This window comes from Vombatus ursinus, unplaced genomic scaffold, assembly GCF_900497805.2.
Source record: "Vombatus ursinus unplaced genomic scaffold, bare-nosed wombat genome assembly UNPS02014791.1, whole genome shotgun sequence".
Classification (NCBI taxonomy): Eukaryota; Metazoa; Chordata; class Mammalia; order Diprotodontia; family Vombatidae; genus Vombatus; species Vombatus ursinus.
In genome coordinates this window covers 32,008,720-32,022,780 of record NW_020954569.1, presented here as the reverse complement: position 1 = coordinate 32,022,780, position 14,061 = coordinate 32,008,720, and the positions used below count along the sequence as shown (strand labels likewise).

At 36.7% G+C, this 14,061-nt stretch overlaps 1 protein-coding gene across 1 annotated transcript in view; it reads right to left on the bottom strand.

Annotated features, from left to right (window-relative positions):
• Positions 1-14,061, bottom strand: part of CTNND2 (catenin delta 2) — a 912,708-nt gene that overhangs the window by 46,431 nt on the left and 852,216 nt on the right. The window contains exon 18 of the mRNA XM_027869022.1: positions 11,415-11,499. Within this exon, the coding sequence (XP_027724823.1) occupies positions 11,415-11,499 (85 nt within the window). The remainder of the gene's footprint in view (positions 1-11,414; positions 11,500-14,061) is intronic.

Below are 14,061 nucleotides of genomic sequence, written 5' to 3'. Positions count from 1 at the left end.
GAACCAGGATTCCAGAGTGAGGTAAGGTTTGGACCTGAAAGAACTACATTCCAATCCTGTCTTGGACACAAGATCTCTGAGCTTCACATCTATAGGATTATAGATCTAGAGTCAGAAAGGACTGAAGAGGTAATTTAGTTTATGTTAGTTTATGTTAATGATGGGAAACTGAGGTTCAGAGATGTTAAGCAAATTGGCCAACATTGCACAGGCAGTTAAGTTGTAGAGACAAAATTTGAACTCAGGTCCCATGATTTTATGTTTAGTTCTCTGAGTTCCGAATTCTTTGCACTACAATTGTTCCTTGTTCTCTTGTAAGCAGCTGGTGATGTAGTAGATAGAGTGCTGGACCTGGAATCAGGAGGGCCTGAGTTCAAATTCAGTTTTAGACACTCACTAGCTGCGTGACTCTGGCAAGTCACTAAACCTCTGCCTCAGTTTCCTCAACTGCATAATGCAGATAATTACAGTACCTACCACCCAGCGTTGTTGCGAGGACCAAATGAGGTAATTATAATCTTGCCTGGCACATAGTAGACACTATAAAAGTGCTTACTCTCTTACTTCCCTCTCATCTGTAAATAGGAATAAGAATAATTAGACTTATTCACTGGGTTGTCAAAAAGATCAGTTGAAGTAATGGCTGTAAAGTGCTATATAAATGTCAGTCATTATTTGTGCTCCTTCAATGCTTTCTCTTTGCCTGACTTAGATCTGGTGTTTCTGCTAGTTTGGGTAAAGAATAATGAGAAGAATATCTGTTGGGGGAAGAGGCGTGAAAGAAGCTTTGCCCTTTGTTGCCTCACAACTGGATTTCCTTGAACTTTCTGATGCATCGCAGTGGTGTTTATATCTTATTGGCCATAGTCACTTCATGTTTTAGAAGCTGTCATGTGCATTGATTTCCACTTTCGCACAATTGATTTTTGCTTCTGCACCCTTCTTCTTGCCATTGTATATGGACAGGCATCATGATGTGCAGTGAGTATCTAAGAATTGTCTCTGAGAGGTCAGGAGGACTCCTGAAGGAAAGACTTCATTTGTCAATGAAGTTATCATATACTACGTGGCCAGTTTGTTATGTAAGGTGATATTAACAGAGCTGAACTTAACCCTAACTAGGTTTTTCATCTTGCATATAAATGGAGTATTAAGTGATATAAATGCAAGTTATCACTATTATTATTTTAAAAAGAACTTCAGAGTTTAAACCTTGAAGAAACTTGACTTCAGGTTGTCTTGGAATCATGTCAAAAAGATTTTTTGCTCAGGAAAAGAAAAGTAAAAGGCTTGTAGGTCTTCCCATAATTTAGTGGTAAAGAATTACCAGCACTGAACATAGATTAGTAAGTACCATGTAGGCAATTTCTTTGATAAAAATGACATCTCCAAATTCAGGAGTTTAATTTATTTTCATATGGGATTTACTGCTTTTCCCTCACTATCTTCTATGCTCTGAAAGCAAGGTCTATTAATTCTCAAAATGTCAACATGCCAAAAGAAGTATGAAAGCATTTCTCCCTTTCGTTTCTAAAGTGATTACTGCAAAGCTTCAAGATCCAGACCTTGACTCTTGACCATGCTGTGTGTTTCCATTTAAAATGCTTCAAATTATCTTTCTAGTTTTCTTTTGAATCCAACACTCTTTTACTAGTGTTATTATCTTGTCGATTGGATGGGAAAGATGTAACCAATCACCGGAGAGATTTTAACTGTGAGCTCCTGATTTCAGGCTGGAGGAGACACAGGACTAACAGCTGAGTTATCAAAATGGCCAGGTTCCTAAAATCTGCTGGAGTGAAAAACTGCAAGATAACTGTGCCCAATCACTTGGTAGACTACAGTTCAAGGGACGTGGGGAAATCAGTCAGGCATCACTTTACCTATCCATAATTAATTATTGATTTCCTGTTTTGTGAGTGCAATGATGGCAAGATCTAACGTAATGAATAAAATAGCTGTGAGAAAAGTGAGCACTGAGTGAGACAAGGCATGAAGGGCATGACTCCTGACTTTTCCGAGTTCATTATTCATTTGCTGAAGGTTCTGTGCAACCAAATAGTCTAGCTTCCCAAACAATAAAATGAGAGGCATTTGAAGATCAGTTTTATTTTCTGTTTCTCTCATAAAAAATGGTAACAGAAAATATATTGTATCCATCCAAGGAAACAAGACCTCGTTCTTTTTAAGAGGTGGCAAGTGTGTCGATGGATTCATTGAGAAAAGAACAAATTTCGGGAGGTAGTAGGAGTATATTATCTCATTTGATCCTTACAACAGGAGGCAGGGTGGTTCAGTGGATAAAGTTCTGGCTTAACAGATAGGAAGACCTGGGTTTGACTTCCTTCTCCTGCACTTAATAGCTCCTCTCTGAGCCTCAGTTTCCTTATATATAAAGTGAGGTCAATAAGAGTACTGACTTCACAGGGTTATCATGAAAATAAAATGAAATGATATGTGCAAAACACTTTGTAAACTTTAAACTATGTCAACACTGGCTATTATTAACTATTATTTTTTATTATTATCATCCCTCTGAGGTTGTTACTATAGTTCCCATTCCCATTTTAAAGATGAAGAAACTGAGGTTCAGAGGAGCTAATTGACTTGTCCATAGTTAGACAGTTAGTATGTGACAAAGGCAAGATTCAAACTCAAGTCTTCTCTGGCTTAGATTTCACCTTTCAATGTTTAACCATTCATGTCCAAAAATCATTATATTTCCCTTCAAATGCATCCATCCTTCAAACTGCCCCCATTTCTCTTTGGAACATCTTTCTATGCTTATTACAAGTTACTCTCTTTCATGAGCTCTACATTCACACCAAACTGGCCCTCTTGCTATTTCCCAAACATGGTATATTATTTCCCACATGTATCTCTTTTCATATGCTATAAGCCTAGTGAGAAGGTCTTTCCTTATTCCCGCAGCATCTTACAACTCTAGCTTCTTGAAAGGTTCTGCTTGGGTGCCATTTCAGAGGAGACTTTCCTCAAACCTTCCCAATTGTTTAGTGCTCTTTTATTCCAATTATTGTGTATTTAGTGAAAGGGTCAATTGGTGGAGACTGAACACTCAGCTTCCTTGAGAGGACTGAGGACATCTGGGTATTTTTTGACCCATTTATGCCTCTTTGAGGATGAATCATTAAGTCTCCATGTTTTGGTGTGTATAAATCCCTGGAATGAATATGGGACTCACTAGAAATGGGCAATTGTTGACTATTTAGGGACTGTGAATCCTTTCTGATTTAAAAAAAGTGTGTGTGTGTGTGTGTGTGTGTGTGTGTGTGTGTGTGTGTGAGAGAGAGAGAGAGAGAGAGACAGAGAGAGAGAGAGAGAGAGAGAGAGACCGTCTAGTATCTAAGGTTTCCTTGTATCAAGGATATGCTATCCTTTTTTCTCCATGCTAGGTGACTAAGATACTCTGGTGATCCCTGGGGAGATGGAGAAAAGAGTAATCAAGAGATCCAAAACTATGTAGGACCTTTAGAATAGGCAAATCAGATAATAGAGACCATAGAAAAGAGGCACAATTTTGAATGGATCATAAGAGAAATGTGGAAGACACAGGGAACTTGGCTTATGGCAAACTCTGATCAGATAGGAACTGACCATACACCAAGGGACTTAGGGCATGCCATCTATAGTTCTAAAACTATATATACATGCATACACACACACACACACGCATATATATTTGCCCCTTTGATTTGGACAAGCTGAGAATCCTACTCAGTTCTGGATCTCTTGGTTATCCTTTCCCCCATCTCCTTGGGGACCACCAGAAGATCCTAGCTGTTTACTATGGAAGGGAAAAGGTAGCAGATCCTTGATATTCTCTTCTCTCTAGGTTTTCATGACACTGGTCTTTCCTAGTTCTCTTCTCACTTGTCTGATCATTCCTTCTCAGTCTCCTTTGCAGGATCTTCTTCATCCAGGTCACACCTACTAATTCTTGGAGTATCCCAAGGTTCTGTGCTGGTCCCTCTTTTCTTTTCCCTTTATAGTATTTGACATGGTGATCTCATTGTCTTCTGTAGTTTCAATAATCATTCTATGATAATGATTCTCAGATCTTTTTGTCCAGCCCTAACCTCTCTCTCTCTACTTCCAATCTCACATGTCAAACTTAATATATCTAAAACTGAACTCATTACCTTTCTCTAAAACCCCTCCCCTCATCAAATAGCCACCTACCTGAATATATAATTTGTATTTTAGTACAAAAACATTTTTAATACAAAGTACTGAAATACTTGTCAGAAGTGGTTACTATATTTTTAGTTCAAAGGTCACTGTGATTTGATGTTCAACAATTGGCCACTAAATACTATTCAAATGCTTTTTTCAGTTATAAAGAGGCTCACGTTCTAGGCGGTTACCTTATAAATAAGACACTATAAGAAATGCAGAATACTGAAATTTCAAAATTAAGAAGTATTATTGAATTTGTGTTCATGAGGAAACATTCAATTAGCCACGTATACATAAGCAAGGTATGTGAAGAGCAAGGCATATATATTTGCCATTAATGAAAAATCTTTCAATTTTCCATATTGTTAAATCAAAGGGCACTTCTATGAACCCAAGTCTTCAGAAACAATATTGTAAAAAAGGAAGTTAGAGGTTTAGTGAACAGATGAATCAGATGATTTCATAGCAAGAGAAATATTGTGGGATGGAGTAAGGAGAAGCCAAAGCTAAACTTAGCGGAAAACCTAGTACCTCTCATTGAAAATATCTCTATCACCATTTCCAACTATCTACCAATCTTGCTCTTTTTTCAGCTTTGTTATCATTAGGGCCATGTTTCTTAATTTCTCTTATCATTATGGGTGGCAAAGTCTATCTTTGCACTATCCTATCTGTTTGCAGGCTCTATAAATTCAAAGCAGATGTGGATCTGAATTAATAGAAAGAATTTCCTTGCAAGTTCTCTACACTAATGTGATAATAAATCTGGACACCTCCCCCCCCCAAGAAAAAAAAGAATGGACTGACAAAGTAAAAGAATTAAAGAAAGCAGTTTGAGGGAAATATTTAAACTATTGAAAAACTGTATAATAGCAACTAATGTGGATGCGTATGGGAATAATTTCATTGGTATAGCAAAATGCCATGTGAGGAAATGCCTTCTACCAGTGAATAGCCTTAGAGAGCTGCCTAAAGCACCAAGTGGTTAAATGACTTGCCAGAGTTACCGAGCTAGGAAGTATCTGAAAAGGGAATTGAACCCAGGACTTTCTGGCTCCAAGGCCAGCTCTCTACATAACTACACTGATATCTTTCCTATCAACTACAAACAAGTCTCATCAATTTATTGAAGCAGAAAGGATCCATATTTGGTAGCACTTTTCTAGCAGCTGAAGATGGCATATATGTGACAGATATAATGCTGAACTGGAAATCAAGAGACCTGAGTTCCAGCCCTGCCTTGCCCCTTACCTAGGTCAAGTGATCTCGTAGGAACAAGTTATTAAAATTAGATGAGACTCGGTTTTTTCATCTGTTAAAATAAAGAATGAGTGACTTCTACAATCCTGGCATGTACTAGGTACTTAATAAATGCCAGTTAATTGAATAATTGATAATTTCAGAGTAGCAAGCTGAGGAATTTATAATTATTCTCAAATTTGAAAGTAATCTTTAAAAGCAATCTTTGAAATCCAGAAAGTCATTAATCGGGAGGAGATAAAGATATTACTCTATGAAGCATAGGGGTTAAGTAGATCACATGGAATGAATGGAACATCGGAGTATGAAACACTGAGGAGTGGGGACTACTTGTGTAGGTACTGATGTTCCATGTCATGCTAAAAAGATGATCTCTACTGTTCTGTGTTGTTATTAAAAAGGACCAATGCGTTATCATCTAGAAACCATGACTATGTGGTGTAATATTCTGTCCAAAGACTTTGGCTGTACTGATCAGACTGATCAATTTAACATGGCACTAGTGTTTTCACTTTAATTCAACAAACATTTATTAGGCACTTCTGAGCAAGGCATTGTGCCTCGATTCTGGGACATACACGATGAAAAAAAATGACATAGTTTCCTCTAAGAACTTTGAAATGTTGAGGCATTTCCTCAGTAGTCAGAGTAGAGACATAATAATAGTTAGTATTTATATGTAGCACTTGAAAGTTTGCGAAGAGCTTTACCTATTTGATCCTCACAACAACCCTATGAGGTAGGTGATATTATTATCCCCATTTTGGGCTAAGAGAAGTGGAGTGATTTGCCTATGTGCCACAGTGGGTAAGTATCTGAGGAAGGATTTGAACTCTGGTCTTCCTGACTTCAAGTCAATCATTTTTCTGCTCTATCATATTATCGCTAAAGTTTATAAAACTATCCTACTTATGATTCCCTTGAATTATCTCATTGTAGACCAGTTCTATTAAGAACTCCTGCTTTATTTTTTCTGTTAAAATTGTATTTCCTCTTAGATTTTAACTATAATCAAGGTTAAAGAATGGCAGGACATCTTAACATTCTAGACTATCCCTCTCATGATCTCCATTTGTACTCAGAAATACCCACAAGACTTCAGCTTTGAAAGAATCCCTACATGCATTATTTATAAACACACAGATCACAGTTCCTTGCTCAAAGCATATGCTCAACAAATATATGAATCCTATGGAAATAACAAATAGAAACTACAACCATCCACCAACATTTGGTGACACAGAGACAGGAAGTGTTGTTACACTGGCATCTCACTGCAACACTATTACTTTTTAGGGTAAATTCAGTGTAAGCTGAAGCTGTCTTAGGCCACCATCAAAACAGGCTTAATTATAGAACTACTAAAAAAGCTTGATTATGAGGATTGCTCACCAATAAGGCATTCTATAACACCAATCTTTAGCATAGCTTTATAATGAGGCTTCAATGTACAGTATGTTGATGGGAAATATTTACTTATTGTATGCTAAATTTTGATGAAAACACATTTAAATGTAATTTCCAAAGAAAGACTTTTGTATTTTCTGATCTCAACTAACCCTTAATAAATTTACTTATTTTAATGTCATTCACTTTTGCCTATTTTCTATTTCATTGAATAATTAGAGGGGTATGAATTTCTAAAAAAAAATCAGATTTCTCCTAAAATGAATCCTAGTTGAGGATTATGCTCATTTCAAAGGAAGTATAGCCTTGAGGCTACCTTTGTGGTAACAAGATGAAAAAGCAACTTTTTCGAGATTTCATTCCCTTTTAACTTATCTGTTATATTTATTATATACATTTCACCACTGAAAAAATAAGCTTTGAAAAATTTAGGAAAGTATTACTGAGGCAATAATTCATATATAGCTTTTTAACACACAAAGTGCCAGAGTTTCTTTGCATATGTCATTTTTTTCTAGGTATATTAACTTCGGAATTCACGGAAAAAAATTTACAGAACTTATTGAGTGACACCAGATAGCAAATAAGGTATAAACTGCTTATTTCTCTCTATTTTCTCCTCATTTCATTTGTAGTAATCCAATTTTTCCATTCCTTCTTAGCTACTGATATTTTCATCTCGTTTCCTCTCTTCTGAATTATCGTGTATGTCTTGTTTTTAAAAAGAAGACCTATGTATTTATTTATCCCGGAAACAAACTAATCTGGTTTACTTTTGAGCTACTCACAAGTAGAAATTACATTAAACGCATACCCAGCTCATACCCACCCAGGAATAGACTCTACTTTACTCTAGTAAAGATGACACTGTTCTTGTTTGGTACATCATCATTATGAGAAACATAAAACTCTATTGGTCAAGATGTTGTGAAGGAAAGCTCAGCAAGCTAAAAGGGTTATGATATAAGGGAAGAGATGAAAGAAATCAGGTATTTAGGTAAAAATATGAAACTCTGTGGATAGCTTATAAAATCCCTATCTGTAATCTAGATGGTGCTTGAATGTTGGGCCTGTAGTCAGGAAGTTGAAATATGGCCTCATATGCTTATTAGCCATGTGACCCTGTGGGCAAGTCACTTAACTGCTTTCTGCCTCAGTTTCCTCTTCTGTAAAAGGGGATATTAATTGGGTTGTTGTGAGGATCAAATGAGATATTTATTTAAAAAACAAAACAAAACTCTTTGCACATTGTCTAAGACCTAATAGGCACTTAAAAAATGCTTGCCCCCTTCTTTCTCCTCTATAATCTATACAATTGAATATTTAGGCAGAAGGTTAAAAATAACTCAGATCCATCTATAGCAGTTAAAACAATTGCAGGGCTAAAGAGGTCTCATAGGTACTATGGGAACTTGAGGCCTATTTTTATATTCATGGTCTGCCATCATCATCATCATCATCATTAAAAGGTACTTTTGAAGACTTTAGTTAAATGTAGTACTGTATTAAGTGCTATACAAAGACAACTATTAGAGATTTCATTTGATATCTAGAAGTTGAGAGGAGGGGAATTTTAAGAGTTCAAGTTGAAAATAAGTTTACAGTCTGAGGGGAAACAGACTCAGAGACCTCCATCTCTAGAAGAGAGAGAAAAACAACCTCAGATGTCATCTGGTCCCTCCCATTTCCCACCAGCTACACTGCTTTTGAACTTCTTCATCATGCTTTCCTGCCCCAGGAAACTCATCATTGGGAAATCTCATTATCCTGCAAGATTGAATCAGTTTTACCTGGCACTCACATCTCATTAGTACTCTTGTCCCTTTGATTAGACCCTATGACTAGAGAGTAGGACCATGGGCTCCAGGGCCTCCCTTTAAGGAGTGGGTCCAGTGCAGTCATTTTCCACTAGCTATACTGCTTTTGGACTTCTCCATCACACTCCTCCCCCTCTCACTTTTCAGCTTCCTTTTATGGGCTGTCTTCCCCCATTAGATTGTAAGCTCCTTAGGGTTGGGATTGTCTTTCTTTTCCTTTGTATATCTATTCCCAGCACTTAACACAATGCCTGGCATTAGTAAATGCTTAATAAATGTTTATTGACAATTAACTAGTCCAACCCACTCATTTTACAATTGAAGAAACCAAGGCTCCAGAGATAAAATGAATTGCCTGAGTTCATAAGAAACAAGAGAAGTGGGATCTGGATCTTGATTCTCTGACTCTATGGCCAGTTCACTGCTGATTATACTGTACCATACTGATTCTTCAAGCATAAAAGCTAAGACCCATCTTTCTATCTTCCACAGCAATGGAGTCAAACTCAAACATAAACAGGGGCCACTAAATCATATATAAGGATCCCTGTGGGCCACATATTGATTTAGTTTTAAAATATAATATTATTTATGTTTTATTGTATTTTAAAATTTTTTGTTAAATATTTCTCAATTACATTGTAATGTGGTTTAGGCTGCACTTAGAGTGGTGGGGTCCATGTAGTTCACGTACTGTATGTTTGGCACCTCTGTTCTATAGAATCTAACATATCAGATGCGCATTAAATGTGTGTTAAAAGAGTGACAAAAGAATGAAATGCAGAGACCTGATTCCAAGGAACATGCAAGAGAAGTCTTTCCTTGTCTTTTGGTATGACTACATCCAAATTACTTCAATAAATGGCGGACCTAGGCTAAACTTCAAATATTGAGGGAAGAGATTTTTACAAGCTCAGTAGTTTATTCTCACATTTAATGCTCTAGAATGCTCTCCTAAACATTTAATTTAAATCCATCCTGTTTCAATTTAAACCAATTTCTTCTTGTAGGGTTAAAGAGATAATCTTAAGAAAAAGAAATATATAGGTTAAATTTTGAGAACTATTTGAATGTCTTAAGGAAAATAATAAGAAACCTTGGGGAAATTTAAAAGCAGATTGGATAACTTGCTAAAGCAACTCATTAAATTTTCTCATTCCTATTGGCCTAGAATAGGAGAGATTTTCCCTTCAGCAAAACGGGTATCATTTCCTAGGCCCTTAGCCTCCTGCTCAATCCCATTTCCCATTGCACAGTTAGGCTCCTATAATGCATCAAGGCCTAACCAGTGATGGTGATTTTTGCTATTCTTCATACTGAGGACAGTAGAGATTACAATGGTTGTGGCACATGTGTAGGGACATGTATGGTAGTGGCAGATACTGATGGAGATACATGACATTCCTCCATTAACACCCTCTGTATCCAGATGGAAAATGTCCTGCTATACGACTGATCAGTACATCAACCCATCATCACATAAATGATTTTATATATTTACTTTTGAGAGCTCAACTTTACTTATGATTGCTAAGTATTTGCCATCAGAATTATTTGACAATCTCTTCAAAACATTTTAAAGTGGACACTGTTGATGTATTTAAAAAAAATAGTTATAAGACAATTAGACTTCTTTGAACTGGTATTTTTGGGGAAAGAGTTTTCAACATGAATGGTTCAAAATGGCTAAACTTTAATCTTGAAGTGCCAAAATTTTTATTCTAACCATTTTGGATGAAAGCCTTTTTAAAGTGTATTCCACATTTCTGCCTTCTTAAACTGAACATGAAGGGCACAATTTAACCTTCTTTTTTTTTGTGATGCTTGGGGTCATCATTATGAACACCAATTATGTTCTAATACAGTGATGTCCTGAAAGATTACTGAGGTGTAATAGTTTAAACTTATGCTAAAATAGTCAGAAAATCCTCTTCTTCTTAAATTCTTATCTCTTTACAAATTGTCTTAGTTTCCTCCTGTCTTTCCCAAATAACAGTAACTCACATTTACATAGTATTTTAGAGATTACAAAGTGTTTTTCCCTTAACAGTCTTGTGAAGTAGGTAGTGTAAGTATCATCCCAATTTTACAGATGAAGAAACTGAGGGTCAGGGAGGTCATGTGACTAGCCTATGGTTACAAAGTTAGTAAGTACTGAATTTGGGATTCAAATCCAATTCAATCGATCAATAAGCATTCATTAAGTGGCTATGTGCCAGGTACTGTGCCAGGTGCTAGGGATAAAAAGACAAAAATGGAAACAATCCCTGCAGTTTTACTGACTCCTGGTTGAATGAAAAAAAAATGCTCTTCAGTTGTCAGTATGGCTACTCACAGCCACTCCTCCCCACTCCCTCCCTTACCCCAATTTCCAATATATTTTGCCACTTCTAATCTACTATGTCCTGAGAAATCAGATAATCAAGCTTTTTAGAAAAGTATGTAAAAGTAAGACCAATTACATCCCAGTGCTGCAGCGTTTGCCACTTAATAAATCCCTGTGGATTTATTGACTGACAGAGGGCTGAAGGCTCTTATGAATAAAGCTCATGAACTCCAATTCCTGGACTTTTCTTTTGGCTCCCTTTTCTCCAGACACTCGGCTACATTTCGGACAAAGTGGCTGGATGCCTTCTAGTCATCAGGTGCCAGCCACCGTATACCTAACCATCCTCCTATTTGTCTTGATGCCAATATGTACTTCAGCAACCTAGAGAATCAAAGAAACCTTACCTTTTTGTAGAGACTCCTCAGATCCCTGTACTGCCACATGCTGTTTAGGACCTGAGATGCTGCCTTTACCACTTTTGGAGAATGTCTGATGCAGAAAGGAGAAAGCGAAGAAAGACAGTGAGTCTTGTACCCAGGGCACAACTCAAATGGATTTGTCATGAAATTTTAAAAACATCTGCAATTTTTCTGTTTCTATTTTCACCTTGGTTTAAGGTTTACAAAGTATGTTTTATGTGAGCAATCTCACTATAATGCATTATCATGCTTGTTTTAAAGATGAAGAAACTGAAGTTCAAATGGAAAGTGACTTTGGTAAGGGTCCCAGCACTCTTATGTAGCATGGCCCAAGACTCAAACTCAGGTGTTCCCTGTTTCCTACTGTACCAGTCTATCTTAAGAACAACTGAACAGGTTGTGGTATTCTTCACCGAAAAACATCAAGTCTCACTATTGGAAAGGCCTGACCAAGGAGATCTATTTGTAAGTGGGAAGGAAGGATTTTTCCTTTTTGTTGTTGTTGAAAATATAAAGAAAATGCAGTAGAATACAGTAGAAATACAATAAATACAGAAATACGGTAGAAATTTAATCATCAGTGGAACAGAAGTCTACAGAAATGAGTCCACCTGAAGAGACAAAATGGGCATTTATTGGCAGTGGTGTTGGTCACATGTATAAGAAGAAAAGCATGTTCATTTTTGTCTCCTTGGGTTTGGAGAACAACACTGGAGGTTATCACTGAAGATTTGTAGGGCTCCTCCTGTCAGTGTCATACCAGAGACATGAGTACATGGAAACACATCCTATGTCTCTCACACTGAGGGATCAGGCTTGGGCTTGGAGCAGATTTTGGAAATAAGCCCTCTACAAGCTTAACTAGTGTGGGTGGGTGTGTGGGTGGCACCTATTAATAACAATTTTACCTGTTATGTTAATAAAACAATTCAAGTTTGGTATGCTTAGAAATCTGCCGGGATTATATAGCGAGCACATTTAAAAGAAATTCTGGGTATGCATACATGTGTGTTTATATGTATACATGCACACACAGATATGGTTAGGAAACTCCCCCCTGCAGAGACTCTGCCAATGCAGATCATTAATGATACATACCAATTGAAGGATCACCCCTCCTTGATAAATCTATGCTAACAAAGTGAAGACTGGCAGAGTCTACCAAGCTGGGCAGGCTTGAGCATAGGCTCCATTATAGTCTGTGCACCTGTCACCAAGAACCAGCCCAGGTGAGACTCATCATCAGTTTGATTTCAGGGTGTCATTTATTTATTTATTGGCCACATCAGTTCTGGAAGGCTATCTACCCAGTCTTAGATGTTTTATCTATATTAGCGGAGGAAGTAATTACACTGATAAAATCATGGATCCTCGGAGTAGCAGATCATAGAATTATGGATTTGGAGATGGATACCTTTGAAGTAAGTCACCCAGACCAAATTGTACCAATCAATCAATCAATAAACATTTATTAAGTGGCATCTCCTTCCCATCTTGGATTTTTATAGTTAAGGAAAGTGAGATCAAGAAATTAAGGGATTTGCCTAAAGTCATAGTAGCAGTAAATGAACAGAGCCAAGATTTGAACCCATATACTTAGATTCAAAATACAGCATTCTTTCCAATACCAAAACATTTATGTATATACACATGTACAAATATATGTATATGTGCATAGATATACATATGTACGTATGTGTATGCACATTGACATAGTCATATATTTGTATTTGTATTCTCTGATTTTGACTCTCTGGACTATTCCATTATGCCTGGTGCCTTCTCACTCTAGAATTTCCTTACCACCCAGGGCCTTCTCACTCTGGAATATCCTTTCACTCCTCATACTGGAGAATTTCTTCTGGGGTCTCCATTTTATGGATGGGCCCAGAATGACCATCCTTCATTCACTGCTTAGCACTGCTTCTGTTTTTCTAGACATCACCACCATCCCTTCCTACCATTTCTCCTTCTCCCTTCCTCTGCTTTTCAGCTTCCTTTTGTGTGTTGTCTTTCTTTATTAGGTTATAAACTCCTTAAGGGCAGGGACAATCTTTCTTTTCTTTTCTTTTTGCTTGTATTTTTATTCCTAGTGCTTAGCACAGTACCTGACACTTAGTAAGCATTTAATAAATGCTTATTGTTTGCCTGCCTGCCACATACCAACATATATATTTTAGTTCTCATGAGTTCTCAAAATATTTCCATGAAAGAATGGATATTCTATTATAGTGATTTAATTTATACATTGCCTTTCACTGAAAATGCTGGTTAATGGCATAGAAAGTTATTACATTGGGTATCGTGCTTTACATGTAATATTGGATTACCATGATTTAAGAATAACTTCTCATCTTTTTGCTGGTATAAATAATTTCACTTAATGTTTCTTTGTTGATTATGAACATTTTATTATTTGTATAATTAACAAACATAGACATTTATAGTTATTTGCATATTTTACCTACCTGTTTGTCCCTAAAAATAGGAAATCACTACAGCTACATCTGTAGAAATATTTAAGTAGCAAAAACTAGAACGGGAATAAATTTAGTATGGGGAAAAAATCCTCTTTTCAGTGTACTTTCTTCTCTGGACAATGACAAAATGGAAGAGACTGTGAATAGGCAAT